Source organism: Rhea pennata, chromosome 14, assembly GCF_028389875.1.
Source record: "Rhea pennata isolate bPtePen1 chromosome 14, bPtePen1.pri, whole genome shotgun sequence".
Taxonomy (NCBI): domain Eukaryota; kingdom Metazoa; phylum Chordata; class Aves; order Rheiformes; family Rheidae; genus Rhea; species Rhea pennata.
In genome coordinates, this window is record NC_084676.1 from 15,174,031 (window position 1) to 15,197,025 (window position 22,995).

At 43.0% G+C, this 22,995-nt stretch overlaps 1 protein-coding gene across 1 annotated transcript in view; it reads right to left on the reverse strand.

Annotated features, from left to right (window-relative positions):
* Positions 1-19,574, reverse strand: part of UBTD2 (ubiquitin domain containing 2) — a 53,572-nt gene extending 33,998 nt beyond the window's left edge. The window contains exon 1 of the mRNA XM_062587143.1: positions 19,503-19,574. Within this exon, the coding sequence (XP_062443127.1) occupies positions 19,503-19,572 (70 nt within the window). The 5' untranslated portion in view covers positions 19,573-19,574. The remainder of the gene's footprint in view (positions 1-19,502) is intronic.
* Between the last annotated feature and the right edge of the window lie 3,421 nt (positions 19,575-22,995).

Here is a 22,995-nt window from a genome sequence, read left to right on the forward strand (position 1 = left end):
TGGTCAGCACGACCCTCTGCCACACACCCTCTGACAGAGCACAGAAGGTCAACGTGGAGTCTCCAAATTCAGGAGGTGACAGACAGGGACATCTGCTGTACATCTGGTCTGTGCTTCAGCGCACGACAAGTACTTACAACACCAGCACAGCTTTCATCTAAGGAAAAAAAAAGTCACACATACAAAGGCAGCATTACCTTTTATCCTTCCGTAATTATAAAAAATATTTAGCTGAGGAATCTCTTTAAGCCCTGCAGCTGACGCCAGGCCGGCGAGGTGCAGGCCGGTCGGCAGGACTGCACGCACGCGCAGGTGCCCACGCACCCGGCACCTGTGGAAGATCGAGGGCTTCCGAGGAGAAAACCACCACCAGTGAAGTTATGTTGCTACCACAAAATAAACGCAGGCTCCTGCAGCTCTTCACCCTTCTGTTCAGTAGGCCCGAAGGAAGGTCAGAAAAGGAAGAGCCAAAGGGGAAGCGGGAAGTCTTGGCGCCACGTGCCCCGCTTGGGCCGACGTCTGCCGACGGCTCCGTCGCTCATGCCGAGGGGATTCCCACCTGAGTGCCCCAACCGAAATAAGCTGCGGCAGCATGGCATAGCTTGAGAACTAGTTTAAAAACGACTTCGAGCTTTTTAGCTTGCCACTACGGCTCAGTTCTAGCTAGGAGAACTCTTCTCAAAACAACAGAGGTCCTTGAAATCTGTCAGGTTCCTCTAAAGTCAGACGGCTCAGGAAAAGCTGCAAAACAGCAGCTGTATTTTCAGATCCCATCTCACTGCGGTGGTGATCTGCACTGGGCCATGTTGCAGTAAAGCCTTTCACCAAAATTTGAAGTTTAAAAGTCTCTGTCCAGTATAAGGTATAATGCACAAGACCGATGCCCAATTTAATGTTCCTAATGAATCCTTATCTGGAACAGCGCATTCTTTGCCACAGCACATTTCCAGTGCACAGAAGTCGTGAATTCCAGAGAGGAACAAAAATAAAGTCTCCAAGTAGGTAACCATTTTTACAATGACCAATGATTAAATTAGCTGAAATTACAGGACCTAATTCCATGCCTGGAATTTATTCCAGTGTCTTAGTTATTGGCAGGAATCAAATGTCACATTAGCCAATTAACTAAATGCACTATTAGTGTATCTCAGCTACTTAAGCTCATCAGTTAATTAAGAGATCAGTGTAAGCTGAAAATAGGAATCTTACCTGACAAAGATACCATACATTAACTTAATGATTTAATTTTACAGTTCAGTATTATATTCCCCAAGTGCCATTTGGGAAACAGAAAGGCAATTGCTCAGCTGAAGGAACAGGCGAGGGATGTGCCAACAAACTTTTAATGATTTAATCTATCAAAGTGCATTTCTTAGAATTTTACAAAGCTCTGTTTTACAAGCTATTTTTCCTGTTTCATATTCACGTACAAAAGATTTCTGCATCAATTTTTGGATGCTTTTAACTTGTTTCTTATTTAAGAAGTCCTCCACCTTAGTCTCTACCTAAGATCCACCCCTCCTTTTCCCCATGATTCTGCTCTGAGCACCTGCAGGCACGGAAAGGCTGCACACCAAATGCGTAATGGTGGGACAACGCACACAGCATTGCAAATGCAAAAGGGCAACTCCTTCCCTGCTGCCCCTCGGTTCCCATTAGTAAAATGCAACTCATCATGACATATATATACATATATATGTATAAAATAATGGCTGCAGAAGCTTAATGATCACATCACAGTTTCCAGGTGCTCCCAAACAGTAAGGTACCAAAAGAAGAGCTAGATCAATTTTAATTTTCAAACAGTTGACTGTGTACACTGAGTCTCTGTAGGGCAAAACTCTTGCAAAATGGTAGCTTCAAGCCATGCAGGGTTAAATACAAAATGAAACAAAACAAAGCCCCTCAACGCATTTACTTCTCTTCTATAGTCAACACTTTCTGGATCCAGGATCCAGCTAAGACTTGAAAATTTATTCACAGAAGTACATATGCTCACAAACAAGGCAAACTCTAGCTTTGAATTTAACAGCACATCCTCCAAAACAAATGAAAAAAACTCAAGGAAGAATGATATTTCAAGTTAGGTTTTAATAAGCAATTTTGAAACTAAATTGTTATCTGTTCTTCTGGGAAAAAAATCATTATTCCTCAAAAACTCTAGCATCTAAGACCAGAGAAAACTCAGTGTTGTAAGCAGGGGTGTAAAGGCAGAGCAGAATCATAGGTGCAATAATACTCAGTCTTCTCAGACAAGAGCAATATGAAGCTATCAGCAGTTCTCTCGTGATACCAAGAAAGTCTACTCCTCCGCCCCCTGCGAGGTTAGAATAGAACAGCAACAAATGCTTGAAAATAGAATTTGGAAAGATTTGTTTGAAAATTAACTCCTGTCAAAAACTCAGATGTAGCCAGCAACACATTCCAGTTTATGCTATGCGAAGGACAGGAATTTGCATTAAAATCATATGTAAAAGAGCCAGAGAAACTAAAGGGGACACTAGAGTCTGCCAAGCTCTGACTTCAGTTAAGTGATTGCATCAGGTGATAAAATTAAAACAGCTGCAAGAACAGGGCAAGGGGGAACCAAAACCAAGGACCAGATTGTAGCAGAGGCAGATAGCCCCTTCTGCATCTCAGAATATCGGAGATTACGAAACTAGAGGAGAAAAAAACAAAACCAAAAAAATACATTAAAAATTCCCCATGCCCTGAAAGGAGAGCAATTCCAGATGAAAAGATCCATGATACTAGGATCTTCTGACAGGATGGAAACAGGAGAAAAACTACTTTCTCCTGAGTATAAGCAGACTGACACAGTTCTCCTCCTCCCTACGCAGCCACGCGGAGCACCCGACGGCTCCCCACGCGCCTGCCTCCCCTGCCACGCGATAGCAGGGGCCCTCGTTAGACTGTTATTCCACACTGAAGGGCCACATCCATTCTCACATTTCCAGTTTCCATGGACATTTAAATATATGTGGAATAAGTATATGGACAAAACGCAAAAGCACACCGCAAGAATTTTCCTGATTAAAACTTGTTTTCAACCATAGTTTCCACTGTAAAAGCTTTTAGGGACAGAACAAGTGCTACGCAGAATCAGAAGGCTCGCCACAGGGGTTGAACATGGTTCCCATTTTCCAGGACTTGGAAAGGAAGGCAAACAAATCATACCCAAGAAGAGGAAAAGAAGGAAAAACAAACAAACAAACAAAGAGATGATGATTTTTTGGCTCACTTTTTAATCAAAAAGCTTACTTTATCTGCTACATAACAAGCAATAATAGTTACATGATAATAGTTGCATCATTGATTAACACAATTACCACGGAGTAATCTTTCTTCAGGAGGGATATGTAGCAATTGCAAGATGACAAGAACCAGCAGTACATGAGGATAATGTGAGCATAAAGTCGGTTTTCAAGGATTTTTGGGGGGATTTATTTTGTTTTGAGGGGAGGATTATTTTTGGCAGAGGACACGTCGGGAATTCTACAAGTTTAATGACTTCTCAGTGTTCTTCATATTTATACTGATATAATTTGCAGGACTAGGTGAATGTTCAAAAGCCTTTCACCCCCAGCATCTTCAAAATGATTTAACAGGTGATGCCGCAAAATACAGGGAAGTTTTGTTAACTTCCACCTGCAAACAGGATTCCTTTAAGAACAGTTGCATCACGTGTTTTTATAGTATTTTATGCACTATTTCCTAATAATGCCCAGTCAACTTCAAAAGACCAAGCTGCCTTCTCAAAGGCTTAATACCTACATATCCCACACATACCAAAGCCTTCTGTTGCAACTCATGCATATAAATAGAGATATATGCAAGCGCACATATGCGTGTATGTGTTTGGGCATGTGGACACATGCAAGAAGTACTCACGCAAAGTTGCCTTAAAACTACATCCATTCAATGCCATTTTAACCCACTCAAATTACCCTAGGAAAAAAAAATCGGTGTATTGCAACCTAAGGTCAAAGAGTACTGATGCAATCCACCTTTAGATATTTATGCATTAGATATTTATCTAAAGGTTCCCAAATTAGGAGAATAATCTCCTTATTTACAGCCAGTGGAACCAGGCAGGCTTCTCGGAGCAACCCTGAGTCCACACGTCCGCTTCCACAGGAACATCTTTCTAGAGGAGCCTCCTTCTCTCCGCAGGATGGAAATGCCTAAGAGCAGCCCAGGGAAACCACCCTCTTAATTTAAACGGCTTCAATTAAAGATCTAAAAGAGATCACAGCAGCCAGCACCTTTCCACCTTTAGCACCTTTGGCTCTCCTCCTGATGTTCCCGTGCACAGGAGCCTTCAGCTCCATTAGCAGACCGAGCCACGTCTGCTCTCCAAAGAGCGTCACTCTCCCAGCAGACACAACAGCACGTTGCTTAAGTAACTTCTCTTCCTTTCAAGGGACGAGATCGCTACTGGATATAATTTGATTTAAAACGCATTTAATTTTCAGCAACTCGGAACATGCTAAAAACTGGCAGCGCAATGATTATGTTGGCAAAGATCTCAGCCATCACGCGTGCAGTAACAGCTGAAACGGGCCTCAAACGCGGGCTACCTTCACCTCTTCTCAAACATCCTTAGGCTCAGGGGAGCTCACTTCTCCACTGTTACAACTACCCCTAAGTGCAAGTTGTATTGTTCATTAAGACAGACGCACCCTCCCCAGTTTTCCACATAATTCAAGACAAATATTGTAATATCGGACTAAAAATAACTGTGCTCTAATTCCGCTTTTTGAGAGTTACGTTTCTGTGAGAAAAGCTTCTCTGGTTCTGAAGTTGAGCCAGAAGCTTAAATTAGTAGATAGAGCTTTTCCTCACCCTTTTCCCCCTTACTTGAAGGGAAAACAAGCATTGCTTCAAATCTAAGGATGAGAACTTTGGTAACGAGTAAGAAAGCATTAGCAAAGAAAGGTTCTTATTTTAGCTGTCTGAAACTCAGGTAATACCCCCCACCCATTGCTACCATGTTTTTTCATATATTTATTATACAAGTATAACTCCTGTTAGGGCAAAGGGACTGCTGAACACCAAAAGCAAAATACTGATTGTCGGTTATAGCAGTTAAAACACAAATGCACAGAGATGACTGGACCCAAGTGCAGCTCTGATACGGCTTGTACCAAGTTTGGCACTCTAACGAGCAAACCATGCCCCTGAAGCACGGATCAAGAGCACCTTAAATCCAGGGCCACTTTTCGTTCAGGGCCCAGCAGAACTGGGACTCCACTTCCGACTACATTACAGTAGCAATCAGAAACAGTAAACATGAAAGAAGCCTTTTCAGATCCCCCAGTGAACAGAACAAATGCACAAAGAAAGTATTTTAGTTTTCTTGCTCTTAAAACTCTGCATCAAAATTAAGAATTGCAAATATATGGTTGGAATTGTAACATAGCAATACAGCTCTGTTCATCGCAGGCCAGTCCCTGGGCAGTGATTTTTTCCAACAGCAGTTTCCTCTGCTGCCAACTTTTTGAACTGTATCCTCAGTTCACAAAACTATGACGACCGGTCTGCAGCACTCTCCCTACTACAACAACAACATTTAGACACTACTAGCAATGGAGACCATTAAACATAGTCATCAGAAAAGCAGTATGAAACAAGAGATTCTTTCGGTGTAGGAAGAGTAACTTCCTTGGATGGATACGTCCAAGATGAAAGCAAACTGGGTGGAAAAATAAAATCGAAAGAATCTTCTTAGTTCTTTTCATATTAAATCTGAAAGATTAGTTTCTAGTTTTCCGCACCAACCTCTGTTTTTACTGCTGAACCGTAGTCATCTCCCCTCCCCGAACAACAGCATTTTATAGAGTAACTTGTATCTTCCAATTCATTTGGTAGGAATCTGGTAATAGCAGAAATCTATGCACTAACATATGCATAGAAATCTTTTTCTGTGCTCATTCTTAGATAGGAAGTTTATCTCAGCAAATATTTCCTAACAGCTATGCTGAACATGTCTTGATGCCGTCAGGCTCCTCATTTTCCAGCTCTTCTAACCCACTGCTGTTCAGCAGTTTTAGAGGTAGAATTTTCTCATTATTTTCGCAACTGATTGGGAGATAAACTATTTACAGTCTCATTTGCAAGGGAAGCTCCTTTTTTACTCTAATAGTCCTTAAAAGCAATGCAAAATACTCAACGTTCAGAACAGAAGCATCTCTTAGTGCTGGTAACAGGCCTCAAATTTTATTTTTGCTGATATCCAGCAGCATGATCGTATGCAAACTACAACAGCTGACCCTGCTTTGAGCAAGAGGGTGGACTGGACGATCTCCCCATGTCTGCTCCCACCTGCATTATCCTCCCCTTTGAGGAGACAAAACAGCATTTGCAAAAGGTTGGGATTTTTGATGGAATTTTTTTCCTCCCCCATTTTTGGGAGAGGGGGCAGATTTCCTTCTACTTTTCCCTTGGACAGGCAGAGGGAATCTCCTCGACTTCTCAGAAGAGCATAGATGCAAACATAAATTTTGCCACAGTAGCAATCTCATGCTGTAAGAAAGGGATTTCAGACCTATGTTGAAAAGGAAGAAACATTCCCTGTTTAGGATGAAGGCAGAATCCCTTCATATCCAAAAAGAATATGCACATATCTTCAGCATTCAATATCAGAGAAAGGTAGAGAACTACTGCCCCCCCCCCCCCCAAAAAAAATTTTTTTTGATTAAGCTTATAAAAAATTAGCTTCTTAGGAAGACTTAAAAAAAAAAAAAAACAAAAACAAAAAAAAACCACAAAGGCAACATTTACCAGCACTATTTTTACTACTTTTTCTTCCTGTTTCCTCAAGTTAGAAGTCTAATCTATATCCATGTGATATTTGACAGTATTGTTGGATAGTAAGTGCTTCTGGTTACTAAACTAAATTCTATAAACGAAGGCTAAAAAGAAAAAAAAATGAAATGGAACAAATTCTTGGCATTTAAGATACCTAAAACTGGAAGAGCAGGAGTTGATCCAAATCTTCCCGAGCTGGCAATTGAAATGTGTTTTCAGTGGTCACGTTGCTTAGAAAAGCTACTGCTATGAACATTTAAAGACAGGTCAATAAAATATCTGGTACTCAGTTCATCAGCCTCAACTTAATTTTCACAAGAGTAGCTGACTATAATATTAGCCATAAAAAAAAAAAAACAATCTATGCAATCCAAAGGTACTGACAACGGTTAAAGCTAACGATGAACATGAGAAAAATGCATCACAAAAGCTTCTCGTAGCATTTACTCCAATTCTCCCAGCTGAAAACAGCTCATCATTACAGGCTCATTATTCAGCATCAAAATTGACTTTCATATATAATCTGCACTGAAACACCTTGTTAAAAAAAAATATTTTCCAAGAAACTGGGTTCCTCATTTATTAACCTTCAACATAAACATGTGAATTATATTCAGAAGTTTCAAACTAAGAACAAGGCAGAAAAAATGATGCCGTTCACTTAAATACGACTTTCATGGCAAGAAAATAGTTTGCTTAGTTGGAAAAAAACTCCTATTAATTTATAGTAATGTAACAAGAAACGTAAAAGAGGGCAAGGTGACTGCAGTGAGCAGTCAGAAGCAGACTTTATCAATGGAAGATGAATTCAGCTTGGAAATTTGGCAGGAAAAGCAATCAGATAGTGACAGCATACTTGAGTAGGCAAACTTGGAAAGGGTTTAAGACAAGATTAGATCAGTTGGTAGAATTTCTAACATGGAATATTCTGTTTGACACAGCACTGAACTAGAAAATACAGAAGTCTTTGCCAAAACTTCGTTTTGGACTCTGCACAACCTTGTTTTAAGCCAAAATGCTGTTACTCTAAAACTATTCTATTAGCAGGCTTGGTTATCAGATAGCAGCTCTCACAGCTTATCTCCATTCCCAGTCTGCCACCAGATATTAACAAACCAGGACAGTCAGGAGCAAGAACACCTCTTCCCCTAACCCCAAGTAACTATAGCATCTTCCTAACTAATATGGACCTTAATGCAAATTATTGACTCTGGGTAGTAAGTTCTCATCAAAATAAGAAAAAAAAGCTAATGCTGTTTCTTCAGCAATTCTGCAGCATGCCATTTTCCCAGAATATAATCAAAAGAAAGAGACCATTTATGGAATATAAAAATTGCACTTGCATTCCTAAAATATACTGAAACACCTACCCTCTTTGGGATGATAAAGCCAGTACAGTGATATTCCATAAGTTATATAAAATGCAAAAGAAACACTTGCCTATTTTCTGATCCAGAATTTTGAGGAAGTTGTGGTAAGCACTGTTTTAAATATGCTTACTTATAAATTCTTGGGAAAAAGTTGCTCTTTGAGTTGACGTTGAAGATGAAGTGTCTGAATAGCAAGACCTCTTCTGACATTTGTCACCAACTCTGTCCCGGGACTGACGAAGTCTGGAAATTAGAACTAAAGAGTCTGCCCATTTTCCATGTACAATTGTAGCTCCAACATGAAGCCAATCAGCTAGATCCCCACAAGCATATGGAGACAACAGTGGCGGTTCCATTTGGGTTTGCGAACTAGCGTACCCCAAAATTTCTACTCCTAGACTGTTTGGTAGGTAAGCACTTAAATCAATATGCCTGGACAACTTCACCGGTGAAACTAAGTGAAGTCCACTATGTTAAAGATTAAACAAAGAACTCAGACGCCTCTTATTTCAAATGTGGTTGCCGTGTTTTCCCCACTTACTGTCCAAAACCAGCAGAGTATTTCACATTTCAGGCTACCTAAAAAGCTAGAACAGCAATTTAATCATAAGTCATGATTTCTCCTTCTTCTCCCCCACTTTAAACCTAACTAGTAGAAAGACTGGTATTTAGGAGGGCAAGGTACACAAGAGACCACTGCCACTCTGCTAGGAAGCATGTGTGAACATCCCACGGAGACACGGCACACACAAGTCATGAAACTCACCTCCACTAACATCTTACAGGATTTTGGTAAATGAAGGACTCCTGAGCTGGGCGATGCAGAAATGAGGCAGTACCACCTAAAAACTGAGAACCCTAGAGCATTAGTTACCCCTAAACAGACACGGTCAGAAAGGTAGCAAGACATTAGGATTAGGAGTCAAGAATTCACTTTGGGTCCACCCTGCTTGAATGAGGTGATATTAAGAGGGGAGCTGTCAACATTGCAGCCATCCTCAGAGCTCCAAGTCACAGTAAGACTTAATGTTACTTTACATAAGCAAAAGGAAAAAAGCTTTTGGATAACCGTATTTGAACATAAGGCATTCTTTACATAATAATCTCTTTGAGGTGGTGGTGGCCTGTGCAACAACAATGAGCCATCTCTTCTAAAGGTCCATGCTATTTAATAAGAAAAAATAACCCAAATATAGTCAAATTGTTTTTAGAAGGAAGCTAGCAGGAAAATAATCCTTTTGTACACTGCATTCTTTTCTTCCTCGTATCAAGAGAAATAAACACTCTTTCTGAGTATCTATCATAAGTTATCGAGTTTAAGAGCTGGAGGGTTATTTACATCTCAAGAACACTAGTTCTAGTGTTTCCTTGCAATACAAATCGCAGTATCCATGCTCTCTCCCTTATTCTGACAATAATGCTGCTCCTTTTTCTCCCAACCAAGAGATTAGCATTCTGCATTCCCCCTTGTTCCATTCCTGTGGGGTTTCAGTTAAAGCTAAAAATTGAGCCTGTATTATTTTTAGAGCCATTTTTGTGCTGTAATATCAATGCAGCAGCTGAAGTGTTTTGGATACATACAATGAAAGCATTTGTTTCAGTTGTGTTAAGACAGTGGTGGAACGTTGCATTAAGTACCATCAGCGTCAGTCTATACAATACATGACTGATTTAAAGCATGTGACTTTCATCAAGCGATGTGATTTCAACACACATGCGGTTTTCTGTTGCAATTCAAGCCGTTTTGGCAGCAGAACTAGTTTTAGATTTGGATAAAGATAAAATTGAGATGTACAGATGTGAAAAGCTGACACAAAAGTGACTGAGTAAGAAAACTTATCTCAAATGAGCATATAAACTCATCTTCAAATAATATCTACACTTTAAAGAACATACTTTAATTCAATAATTCTTCGTATTTATGGCAACCCATGTGTTTTTAACATCCTTCTGTAGGCACATAGCAACAAGTGTGTTTGTACGTTACATAAAATATATATGGAATGTATTTTACTGAGCCAAGACAAAGTGTAATTCACAAACAATTTCCAAAATGCTTTTTTTGTTGTTTTAATTTTAAATAGATGTTTGATCGCTTTCCCCTTACTCATCCCTCAAAGCACTAACACTCAGCTGGGACCTGTGATTCTATCATTCATTCATCTGGTTAGCTCATTATGTGCATTTTATGTACGTAATGTATACACAGTACAAAACGAAGGGACTCACTGCTCCTCAGCCAGCAGGACATTCTGATCACGTCCTGAACGGACAACCAGACCCAGTCCTGCCACAGAGAAGTACGATGCTAGTTAGAGGTGTGAAGAAGTGGAGCGACAAGCTTTGCCTAAACGTATTTTAGCATACTGCTGCTGCCGAATAGAGCCTCCTTAAGAAAACATCCAACTGGAGTCAGCAAAACGGTTAGTCCGCCAGGTAGCATTCATCCTTCCCAAACTATTTCCCTCGTACACCAAATTTTGCTTCCTATCAAAATTTCGTATTGCTCATGGCCTCATGGCTTCTCAACCCCGCTTCAGTCTTTGTGAGAAGGAACATGGATCCAGCAGGGACCAGAATCAGAGGGACTTTCTCCTCCAGGACAGACGTGCACCAAGAGCCTCCGACATGTTCAGAGAAACGAGGTGCCCTTTTCCCAGCGTCAGCACAGCCCCGCGCGCGAGGCAGAGCCTTCTGAGCTCCTGCAGGCAACGGGGAGCCCAACTGGGAGTTAAAAATGCCGCATTAAAAATATTATTTTGAGACACACAGCTTTTACTTATACCATATCAGAGATGAAGCAAATCCATCTGGAAATACGATGAAGGCATTCAGAAGTGCGGCATACAAGACATATGCATTCTGCTATACTTTTGCCAAGAAATACTTCAGGCAGTACATATGAAGTGTGTGAATTAGAGCAATTTTTACTTAAATTATTTACCTTCTCACCAGACGGACATCATCCTGCAATTGGCAATGTCCTAAAGTAGTCTTAGTTGTTCAAACAGCAGCATGTCGCCAAAAAAAAATGGCATAGGAAAACGGCATTCACCAGCTGCAGGTACTACCCACTATTTCATAGGTATTCTTTTATAAAAAGACTGTATTTACCCATACGGACAAGAAGTCACAGCAGATGATGGCTCTGTGGCAGAAAAATGAGAAAGTAAACGCCATGAGATTTCTCTAATGAATCCGGAGTGCCCTTGATCACAGTATGAGAGCAGAGATTGAGTTTCATGACTAAATCAAAAAATCCCAAACAAACAACCCCCCCCACATACTTATCGTAACAACGTCCCAACGCTAAACTTCTGCTCCCAACATAATTTCAGATCCTGAGAATATTCTCAAACAACACGCATCTCTAATACAAAAAAGGTAACAAACACTTTCCTATTTAATATGTTGTCTGAACTAAGAGTTTTATTTATGGTTACCATATCCATGTACTTTCAATAAATTTAATTATTAATATTACAAGTTATTAAAATTTTGGTCATTTTATTAACATTGTGTATTACATAAAAGTGTCAATAATAGTAGATGGAACATGCATAAAGGTAAATATTTTTAATAACGTGAAACAATGACATGCAATCTGCAGCATTATATTATACATGTTCACATTTCAGTCTAATCTTTCCCCCGAATAGCACCTGTTCTCACTGAGGGCTGCTGAAGCACTCTTCACTATCACTTGTAAAAGTGCTTTTTCTTTCATGTTTGAGAACGTGGGAAAACCACATGATAGCTTATGCATAAACTCTCAAACCCCCTCCTTCTAGCTAATCTTCAGCACAAAGATGCCTTTCTATAAAAAAGAAAAAAAAAACTTTCATCACATACGAGTTCCTACAGAAGCGAAGAATCACTTCTTCAAAACTGTGCCCATATCCTCCCACAAATGGCTTTCAAGCAGTGCTTTGAATTTTTGCTTTTAAATCATCTTTGCTGGGGGGGGGGGGGAGAGAGCAAGGGACACCGAGAAAAGGAAGGAGGGAGGAGCTGTAAAAATGATCTAATCCGCAAGCACCACAGCAAGGAGCCCCTCTCCACCAGTATTTCTACTTTACAGAGCACAACCATCAAACGCTTTGCATTAGGCCCGAAGAGGTCAAACGGATGTAGGACAGATCCTGCAAATTCAGGACTGTATATTAATAGCACATGTATTAGTTGCTCGCGCACTTACCACTTTCAGAACCCGCAGTGCCCCTGCACCTCCCGCCGCCGTGGAGCCCCAGGACGTCAGCTTGCTTAGGTCTCTTTAAATATTTAAGGGTAGTCTAGGAAAGTCCAGCCCCATTCAGCATTTGGAATATAGTAAAAAACAAAACAAAACAAAACAAGCACGCACTCTGCACTGTCCCATGTTTAGCCACCGCTCATTTGCCTGAAGCTCATCCACGCGCACCTGGAAAAGAAAGCTGCTACCTGACCAAGAGCCGCGAGATCGGGCCCAGGGTCAGCAGGAAACGTAAAACTCAGGTTCCAGCTGAAGCTTAAGTAAACCACATTAGACATCCTGCATATTTTACTGTGCACAGGTCAACATGGTAAATTATCAAGTTACCTACCACGCTATAGATGCTTTCCACGGATTGTACAAGCAATGCAATGCCAGAGTGCTAAAGCTGCTTTTGGATGCTTCACTACTACTACTTCTGTTGAATTTTGGTAACTCGGAAGGAAATATTTTGAATTAACTGTTGCATTTTTCACAGGAGAAACACCATGACAATGCGAGGCGGGGGGGAGGCGCCTTCCCCCCCCCTTTAAAAAAAAAAAAAGAAAAGAAAAAAAAATTTGCACTCTTTCTGCTTCCCACAGTAGAACATTTCTCTTTCTTCAACTCTTAGATTTCATCCAGACAATATGTAGGAGGCAGACTACGCTCACTGCGGCATTTCCCATTCCAGCTGGAAGCGTTTCATTCAACGGTCAGAAACCAGGTTACCGACTTCAGCTGCCTCTCCTCTTCCTCGCTCTGCGGGACGGGTCACTCCACCGCCTTTCCCACGAGGTTGCGGGTGATGGAGCGCCGCATCTCTCGCCCCACGCGAGGCACTGACCCCGCTGGACCTCCCGCTGCAGAGCCGCGACGCAAACCCCAGCGGCTCGCCATCACCGTCAGCTAATGAAACACTTATTTCCAGCAAACGAAGCAAACACACGACTCAAAACCCAACATACATACCCGCAAAACTCTCAGCTGCCCTGGCACCCACCCAAGGTCAGCTACCCGCTGGCACATTAAAATTCAATATCCAAAAGCTGACAAGATGTCACTGAGGACCATCTTGCCAGCCTGTCTACAGTATTTTTACTATGACTCCGGCTGTCTAAAGGAGTAATTTTTAACCCAGAATAAGCAAAAGTCAGAAAGGCTCAATTTCACTATCTGCCTCTTGCAAGAGAAATAAAATGCCAATAGTACTTCCAACCAGAGGAAGAAGAAATCTCTGCAACCCTTCACCCTAAGCACATGCAGGCAGGAAAGACGGATGTGAATAACTGGCTCCTGCCTTCCAGCAGACACTTACGGGTAGGCATCTTGCTACTCTGTCCCAGCTGCACCTCTTTGCAATAAACGCTTCTGGATTATCCCAGCTGGGATGAAAACCAAGCCCCTTCTGCATTCTCTTTCAAAGCTTTGCTTTGGAGAACCATGATGCACAGCAGAAGTACTGGTATCTGGAGAGGAGGGGACAGTCATGTCGCACCAGGCAGGCTCCAGAAGTTGCCCTGAATCCGGTGAGAAAGAGTTGGAGAAAGATCATAAAACACCTACTGGCTACTGAACTGCAGCTTCCTGTAGCAGGCCCAAGAAACTTGCAAAATAAATAAAAAGGGCTTAAGGTCAAAAAAAGAGGATCAAAGAAACCTGAATTTTCAGGAACTGGAGCAGTGACAGTATTAAAAAAAAAGTAACCAAGTTATACACAGAGTTTGTCTATAATACAGGGTAGAACTGTTTTTTATATAAAACCCTGCAAGCAGAAAAATGACTGTGATACTTTAAAAAGGAGTATGAGTATTTCTCAAACAAGCTCATCCAGTTAGTCTTTCAAATTTCTTTTCAGCCTTAGTTTTAGGTGGTTAGTCCAGCAGTAGTCAGCTGGACCCTTCTTCGTACCCGCAAGAACACTTGTGGGAATTGGCTGGGCTTAACTGTAAGGTCGATCTTTATTTCTAACTAATAGTCTTCGCCATTTATCAAAAAAAAAATCTTTAAAGCATAAAGAATGTTCGATTTACCGTACGTAATATTCAGTGAAGGATGATTTTGTTGCTTTCAACACTGAAATCCCAAACAGAGAAATTAAAACAAATCATCTCGAAAACAAATAATTAGGAAGAGGAATGATGCCAGAGGAGAACAGAACAGCTGCATTAGTCAGCCTTTATGAACAATAAAATAACACCTTATTTCACTTAGTAAGAGTTACTTGTTATCACCTGAAAAATAAAACAATCTGCTGGTTTACAAATGAGAACAGTCATATCGAAGTGATATCCCAGTACTTAGGACCTAATTATCAGGTGTTCCCAGCACAACATCTGCAGATCCTACTGAGCAGGACAAGGTGGTGGGTGCCCAGCTCTCAGGAACATAGGTCATTAAAGGCTGCTTTTATTACAAAGCCCTCATAAAAAGCCTCAAGCACTGCTGTGGAAGTCACAAGAGATCCAGAAGAAGTTATAAAAACTCTATGAAGCTTTTCTCACTATACTATTTTTAAAAATAGCTTTTACACCATCCCAAACTTTATTTCCTGAATGAGATGCACATCAAAAAAAAAAAAAAAAAAAAAAAAAAAAAAAAAAAAGCCACGGTAAGACCTAGCAGCTAACATCAGATCCGAGTTTAGTATTATTTTTACAAAAACATGTCACATCTTGTTTCAAGCTTGCTCTACAAAACAGTGGGAGCTACCTGACGTCTAGAACTGCCTCTTTTACAGAACAATAAAAATCCCAGAAATGTGCAACGTGCTGAAATGCATCACTCCCGCAGCTTGCGGTCAACAGCTACCGTCCCCCCAACACACAAAGGATCTTCCACTTCCAGATGCACGTCCTGATAGAAGGAGCACATACCAAATGCTATTAACTGCTCAGTCATAAGACTCTTGTTAGCGAGCCCTGCGCTAGCTGTGCATAGGCCTACTGTATTAGTCCAATTGTGGCAACAAATCTGACTGCTTAACATGCAAATTCCCTTGGTCAGTCTTCCATAGAAGCACCATGAAAGCAGTTATTGTAACTTCAAAATAGACATGTGATATGCAGCATTACACAGCACTCTGAAGGAAAATATTTCAGCAACTGTTTTCCAGTGACCAAAAGCATAGATCAAGCACCACATTTGGCTTTCCAGAACTTAATGAAGCACTAGCACTTTATCAAATACCGTGGGAAGAATTTCTACTTTTAATAATCTCTTACACTAGCGTGTTAGTCAAAGATACAGACCTATTGCTGCTTGTTCCCCTTATCACTACCGGGTGGTAGAAGTAAAGACAACAAATTTCAGACAGAAGCATCTTGTTTTATAACAAAGAAGGAAGATAAGAACTCCAACAGGCAGAGGAACATCGCATCAAGAAGAGCAGTCAGACAGCTACAGCCAAAACACTTAATCCGTAACGACTCGTAACGCCCATACTTCAAGACACTGATTTCCTGCCCTTTCATTATTCCACACAAATAATTGTCTTGATGAACTCAAGACAAAGTAATGTGCAACTTCTAACAGGCTTTACCCTATTACAGTTTTTACAGGATGAAAACTGAAATGGTTCATTTTTGTCCCTTTTCTTCCTAACATTCCTCCTTCCCCCCCTCCATCCCCTCCAAAAAAGAAAAGAAATTTAAGAGGAGGCCTTCAAAAATGACTTGTGTATGGGAAAGGCAAGTTGGCAAAGCAAGTTGTTCTGCTTGTGCCAAACAAATTAAGTGATAAGCAATTAAACTTTACTTAGAGCACAGAGTTCTCCAGCATTTAACACCAAATCCTGTTTTCTGGACACACTACAATTGAAGTCATATAACCTAAATATAAAGCAGCCAGAGAATAGCTATTTTCTCCCAATCTCACTGCCAGTGCTGCAGAAGTTCAGTGACCTTTGACAACACCAGAAGACAGGCAAGAAGAGATTTGGTGCTCAGTTCCCAAAAGCTTGAGTATCTGACAGATAACAGCTGAGCTAAACGTGGTGGTGGTTGTGAGATACATCTACAGACCACCAAACCATCCTCTTTTATTCTTCTTTGTCTCCTTTAAAGGGCCAACAAAAAATCCATCTCATCACCCAGGGCACCCACACACTGCAACACAGCTCTGCTGGACTATAACGCTGTAAAGCATTGAGCCAGGAACTTTTGTCTAGATGCAACAATATTTCATTGGAAGGAAAACTTGCTAAAAAAGAGCAGCGATAATGAAAACAGCTGGCATCAATCTGAAGAGACTGTTTCATTTCCAGTAGGATGGGCAGAGCAGCATCTGTTTAATTCTTGTTAAGGACCAGACTCCTGCTTCCACCAACACAAACTGAAGCAAGCTGGTACAAGACTAGCTTAGCTGGTGTTTTCAATTAACACATTCTTACACCGGAACACATTAAATAGTTCTCCGGATAAGTGCAAGCATCTCTCTGACCTTGAAAGACACCACCAGTAAAAGACAAAGGAACTGCAGGCGGTCAAGGCACTGTCAGCCTTGCTGAGCAGCAGAGAAACAACCGAAATCGCCGTACTTTGATAAAAGCACTGAGGAGAACGTAGGGACGCGACAAATCCTCATCTCAATTCCACTGATATATTCCAGCAAGATTTCACCGACTCCTCACAGGGTTATAATAGACTGAGACTAGTACAAATTAGACTCCAAATCTAGCCCTGTTTTCATGAAACACAAAGCACTGCCATTGCCATCTAGTAAATCTCACAATTACTTATAATTCTCTAAGAAACTTTTCTGTTCTGGAGGAAAAGACAAAACTTCCCCAGATTAAGTCCCTCACTGGCAGTGCTCTTGTTAAAACTGAAGTGCTTTTGTTCTCAAGCACTTTGTCCAGATTTATAATATAGTCTAGCCCCGCTCATTGACAACAAGCTGAAATATTACACTGCACAAGACCATAAAACAGAATTTAGAAGGGAAAAAAAAGCCTTAAATGGAAAATAAAAAGGCAACCTGGTCCTATAGAGGACTAGTCTCAAAACTCATGTTCTCTTATGCTTTGGCTAGCTCATCTTCTGATGCCTCAAGACACAGGCTCCCTTGAGAGACCAAGTCATTTCATGCTTAGCATAGGGACGTTTGCAGAATTTGTAAATTTAAGAATTAGAGAATGCCAGTCTCTGACATCTTGGGAGTTAGAGTGATAAAAGATATTCAGAGGTTCTTTCAGCTTGATCTACACTCTTTTGGGGGAAGCAGGAACAGATATATAACATTACAAAATAGACTATTGCAAACCAGAGCTTATTTAAGACAGTCCTAAGAAGCATATAATTCAGCTGAAATTTCATCGCTTCTCACTTCAGCGAGACAACATTAAGGAACATTATCCTTAGCGCATGAATCAACATGAGCCAGCTGACATGCATTTTGCATCTCCTCACATCTTCAAAAATCCAGCTGCTGTTCCAATGCACCCAAGTACAATGGGTTCTTCACCCTACCTAAATTTATTCAGAGCTACTCCTGCTCCCCATTTATCTGGGACGGCAACCTTTGGACAACTTTTACAGAAGTGGTCTACCTCGTGCACTGCTACTGAGAGAGTAAGAATACAGCAGCATTACACTCTCTTCCGAAAAAAATTACCAGAGTTTTGTCAATATTGTATCTCATCCCTTGAATACCACATACAAGAAAAAGCAAGGAAATTAAAAACAAAAGGTTACTTCTTCCCCACGACCTCACATCTGAACACCCAGCTACTGAAGCAGGTCTCCAACCAAGCGTCAACACAGATTAACATAGATTTTAATACTATTTTTGGCCAACATTTTTAGGTGTGTGCATGCACGCAATGTCACGATTCCTGCTCTGAATTTTTTTTCTCTCCTTTGACTTTTAGCATGCCCTGATCCTTTCCTTGGGGACACTTAAATGTCTTCCAGACTTTTAAAGTTTGCTTAGTGTTGATGCATTTTTTTAAGATAACTCACTCCCATTTTTTTTTTAATAGAGGAGAAGAATAAAGACGACATTAACTAGACAAAGCTATAACATCCCTTTTAACGACTGTTATCCGACTAAATCCTATACAGTTCTCAGCAGCTGGACTTCATGGTGTTTCTATGAACTGTGTGTCTGCTATTAATCAGCAGGTGGCTGCTTCAGACGTGACTGTGAAGAGCTGCATTCCCCCCCCCCCTTCTTAAACACTGTGGAATGATGGAGAAGCCATTGAAAATATCCATCATCTGGGGCACCTGATAGTAAGAACAGGCTACTAAATAACACTCCGCAAAGCGCACCATGCGGATCCAGGTCAGCAGTTTTCAACCTGAAATCCGTGGAGGCTGCATGGGTGAGGACTGCTTGGAAGTCAAGAGTCCTGCTGATGGGCTGACTTCAAGCGACCGCAGCGCACACACGGCTCTGCTGCAGAACATCAGGGGTCCACAAAACTACGGCGACTGGGGGGGGGGGGGAGGAAGGGGCAAAAAAAAGAGCCGGCAACATTATTTAGACTGTTAGGTAGGGCGAAAAAAACGCAAGGGGAAAGGCCACCGAGACCGCAGCTGCGTTCCCACGTAAGCCACGCTCACGGCCCGGCTGTGCTGCTGCCGCCGGGGAGAGCGCACCGCCTCGGCACCCGCGCCGCTGGGAACTGTTATTTACAGGGTGGTTTAGGCGTTCGTCTTCCCCGGGAGAAAAGGGGGAGAAAAGGGGAGAAAATGGGGACCCCCCCCCCGCACACGCACAGCAGTGCCGAGACCCGAGTCACCCGCGGAGCGGCTCCCCACGCGCCGCGAGGGGCCCGACCCACGGGGAACGAAGTTGGGGGCCGGCGGCCGCGCCTGCCCCGCGCAGCGGCGCCGCGGGGGCTCCGCGGAGGCTCCGCGGGGGCGGGCGCGGCGCGGCCCGGCGCGCACACGCGGCTCCGCCGCCCCCCGCACGCTCCCAAGTTCGCCGGGAGGCGCCGGGGACCCGCCCGCGCCGCCCCCGGCGAAGTTGCGGCCCGCGGCGCGGCGCCCCCCGCCCCGTCCCGTCCCGTCCCCCGCCGGCCGCAGGCCCCGGCCCCCGGCCGCCCGCGGAGCCGGGGCAGGCGGCGCCGCCCGCCCGCCGCTCACCTCCGGTGCCGTCCGAGTTCTCGTTGAGGCTGCCCGAGGAGTCGTGGTGGGAGCCCACACACCCGCCCATGGGGCCCGCCCGGCCCGCAGACCCGCCGCTGATCCGGCCCCCCGCCCCCCTCCCCCTGCCGCCGAGCGCCGCCGCCGCCGGCCGCCCGGGCAGGCGCGATGGCTCCGGAGCCGCCTCCTCGCTCCTCGGCGCCGCCCCGGAGGCGCCGCCTCCGCCGCCGCCGCCCGCCGACGGCTCCGCCTCCGCCGCCGCCGCCCGCCCCGCGCCCGCGCCCGCGCCCGCGCCGCGCGGAGCCCCGCGGGAGCTGAGCGGGATCAGCGAGCGCGTCTTGGGCAGTCACCCCCTCGCTCCCTCCTTTGAGACGAGGAAAAAAAAAAAGTTATCTTTTGCCTCATTTCTGTTGTCCTTCATGCCGGGGGGGGGGGCATCGTCTCAGCACCCCCGCGCAGCGGGGTCGGGGAATCACGCGTGGTGCGGTAGCTGGGGCGCAGTAAGGCAGAACACGGGAGAATGGAAGCAGGCAGCGCGAAAAATACGATCTGGTAACAGAGCGAGCCCGCTGGGTTCCCCGCGCGGTCGGCTGTACGAGGCCCCTGAAGGCTCTTCTGATGTACAAAACAGCAGAAAACAAAACTGAAGCTGAACATATTTTACCTACTTTAAAATGACATTGCAAATGTACTTTTCATAATTAAAATGCTGGAGCAGTTTGCAGAGCTAACAGGCACTACAATTAATAGGACGCACATGGGCAAATCCATTTTTCTACCATTAATTTTCCTATGGATCCTTCCTAACTAAAGACCTGCCAGCCTTTTGGAAGACACTTGTGTCAGTAATTAAAATCCCAAATGTGTGAGACAGGCTGACTGCAAAATGCTGAACACTTTATTGTGTAAGTACAAAAAGATGTAAAGCTGATCTGTGTTTCAGGTGAGGAAGTTCAGGACTGGTAAAAAGAGAAAAAAAAGAGGAAAGATTATTAGAATCTGAACACATGCACATTAATTGCAAGAGAAGCAAATTCCTTGTCTGTTCAGAAGTTTAAACCACAGAAAGAAAACACTGATAAATCCAAGTTGTTTAGTTTTCATTTCAGGTTTTATCTGAAGACTACACAGGGTGTTTCCCTGAGTGCACACACGTATAGTCAAAGGTGTGCTGGTAAATCTTTCTGATTTTGGATTCAATGTAATTTGTTCAAAACTGTAGAAATGCAGAAGCAAATTAAGAATATTTAGAAATTTTCATGAGAGTAGGTGTTGATGTGGGCATATCAATCAATATGGTAATTTTATTCTACAGAGAGAGAGTGTGGACTGATACGAGGTACTTAGGAAAAAGATTTGAAAAGGTTTCCATGTCTGGACGTGTTATCCTGCCATGAGGGAAAGTTAAACCTGCCTTGACAGAAGGTTAAATAAAATATGATTCTGTCGTTTCCTAGTGGAGTGGCTGCAGAACAGCAGCCACCTTGGACATGCACGTCCACCCTGACACAGACGTCCGCCCGAGCCCGTGGTAACCTACTCAGGCAGAGCATTGCAATGACACATCTACGCGTATTATTTTAAATATTTGGTACCAAACACTTTCATCAAGAATCTTGCTGCACAAACACACACATAGGCAACACGCATACATGGGCCTAAGTCAGTACTTACTATCCAAGACCCTATGTAACTGGATGTTCTTGTGATGTACTAATAAAGTACCGAAAACAAACTAAGACATTTTCTAAACAGATAATCTGTTCTAAAGATTACATTCTTCCTTGAAATATGTTTCATGGGAGGCAAGGACTAAGCTCTGTAATCAAAGTTTTTGCATTCTAATCTTGGCTCTGCCGTGGATACCCATTGTGGCCCTGGACAAATCACAAAACCTCAGTTGCTCTATTTCTTTCGGTAGATTAATGTTTGTCTACATATCTCTCGGCGGTACAGTTAGAATTAATTAATTCTTATTCTTCATTACTTTTTAACTGTCTGCAATGTGTGGGTTGTAAAATACTTTGAAGATCAGAAGTGTCATTTTACAAATTAAATGGTGTACTATATCGACTATTCCATGTAGGTATAGCTACCCTACAAATTGGAACAACTCTTTGATTGTGGGTCACAAAGCCTGCAGTGCTAGCAGCTAATGGATTTTATTTTGGCACATGATGCTACTCGGTTGCAAGGTTGTAACAGGAGGATCAGAGCAATAGGGTTGCTGGCCCAAGGAATGCAAGATCTAGAAAAGCCCTAGGTGGACCTAGGTTTGCATTGTCAGGGTTATTTCCTGTGTATTTTTATGTATTAAAATATTTTGTATACTTCTCAAGTCGTGCTGTCCAGCTGGGGTCTCACTGTTTGCTTGCAGTCAATGGTGGTGATTTTTGCCATCACACAATGATATGGTATGATAAATCTTGTTCTCTGATGATTCATTTTTGCGTGGGAATAAGTATGAGATGCTGACAAATTGCACCAGTGCTGAAACTTCTGTCTCAGGCATCAACATTTTGATTTTTATGTAGAGGGTTTTCTGTGCTATCCAAGACTGTAGTATTGAAATCTTACCACTTTAAGTTTTCCCAGATCTGTTTCATCCTCCTGTCACAGATGGGAGGCACAAGAGATGAGGTTATTTGCCAAAGGTCCCACAGGAAGCACAACCACGAAAAGAACCGTGGAGTCCAGCTGCAGTGTGATGATGAGCTTGCCTTCCTCCTCAGAGAGTCTGAACAAATTTTGCAAGTTGCTATTTTCAGATCTCCTTCCACGTGGCTCTCTTCCTTAAAGCTAATGAGGCTGTAGCTTCCTTCTGAAAGGGGACAGGAATGAGGTTTCCCGGCGCCTATGTGATGCACAGCACTTCCATTGAGATGTGGGTTTGAGGTATGCCACCTCCTATTCCAAAATTCCCACCAGTAATTTCTTGACTGTCTTCAAGCCAATGTAATCTGTCCCTTAGAAAACCATACCAAAGCAACTGATATCAATCTCTGCCACAGGACTGTTGTTAAACCAGGCAGAATTTGTTCTGCTCTTGTGGAATCGACAAGGGAAAGAAACCCGCTGCACAGAAGCGTCCGTGTGGTCGAGGAACCTCAGAAGATCTCATCACGTCCACGGTTGGCTGAGGTACAGACAGAGTGCGCGTCTCCCCATCCTGCCCGCACCTCTCCTCTTCCCTCTGGTAGTACATGTCCTTCAGCAGATCCCCAGCAGTACAAACGCCCCATTCACAACCTCTTGGCACAAGTCGCTGCTGCCTGAAATGCGGCGATGGACAGTTTGAGCTCGTGAGGGAGCTTCCCTCAGAACTGGGAGAGTATATTGCTGTGGAGAGCTGCTTACATTTCTCTCCCAGCCTCTCCCAGCCTGACTCCTCCTCCTATGGACTACTTTTGCAGGTTTTATTTTCGCAGGTTTTATCTTGTTGTAAATAACAGAAGGAATTGTCATGTTTCAGCCTTCTTTTACATGTTTCTTT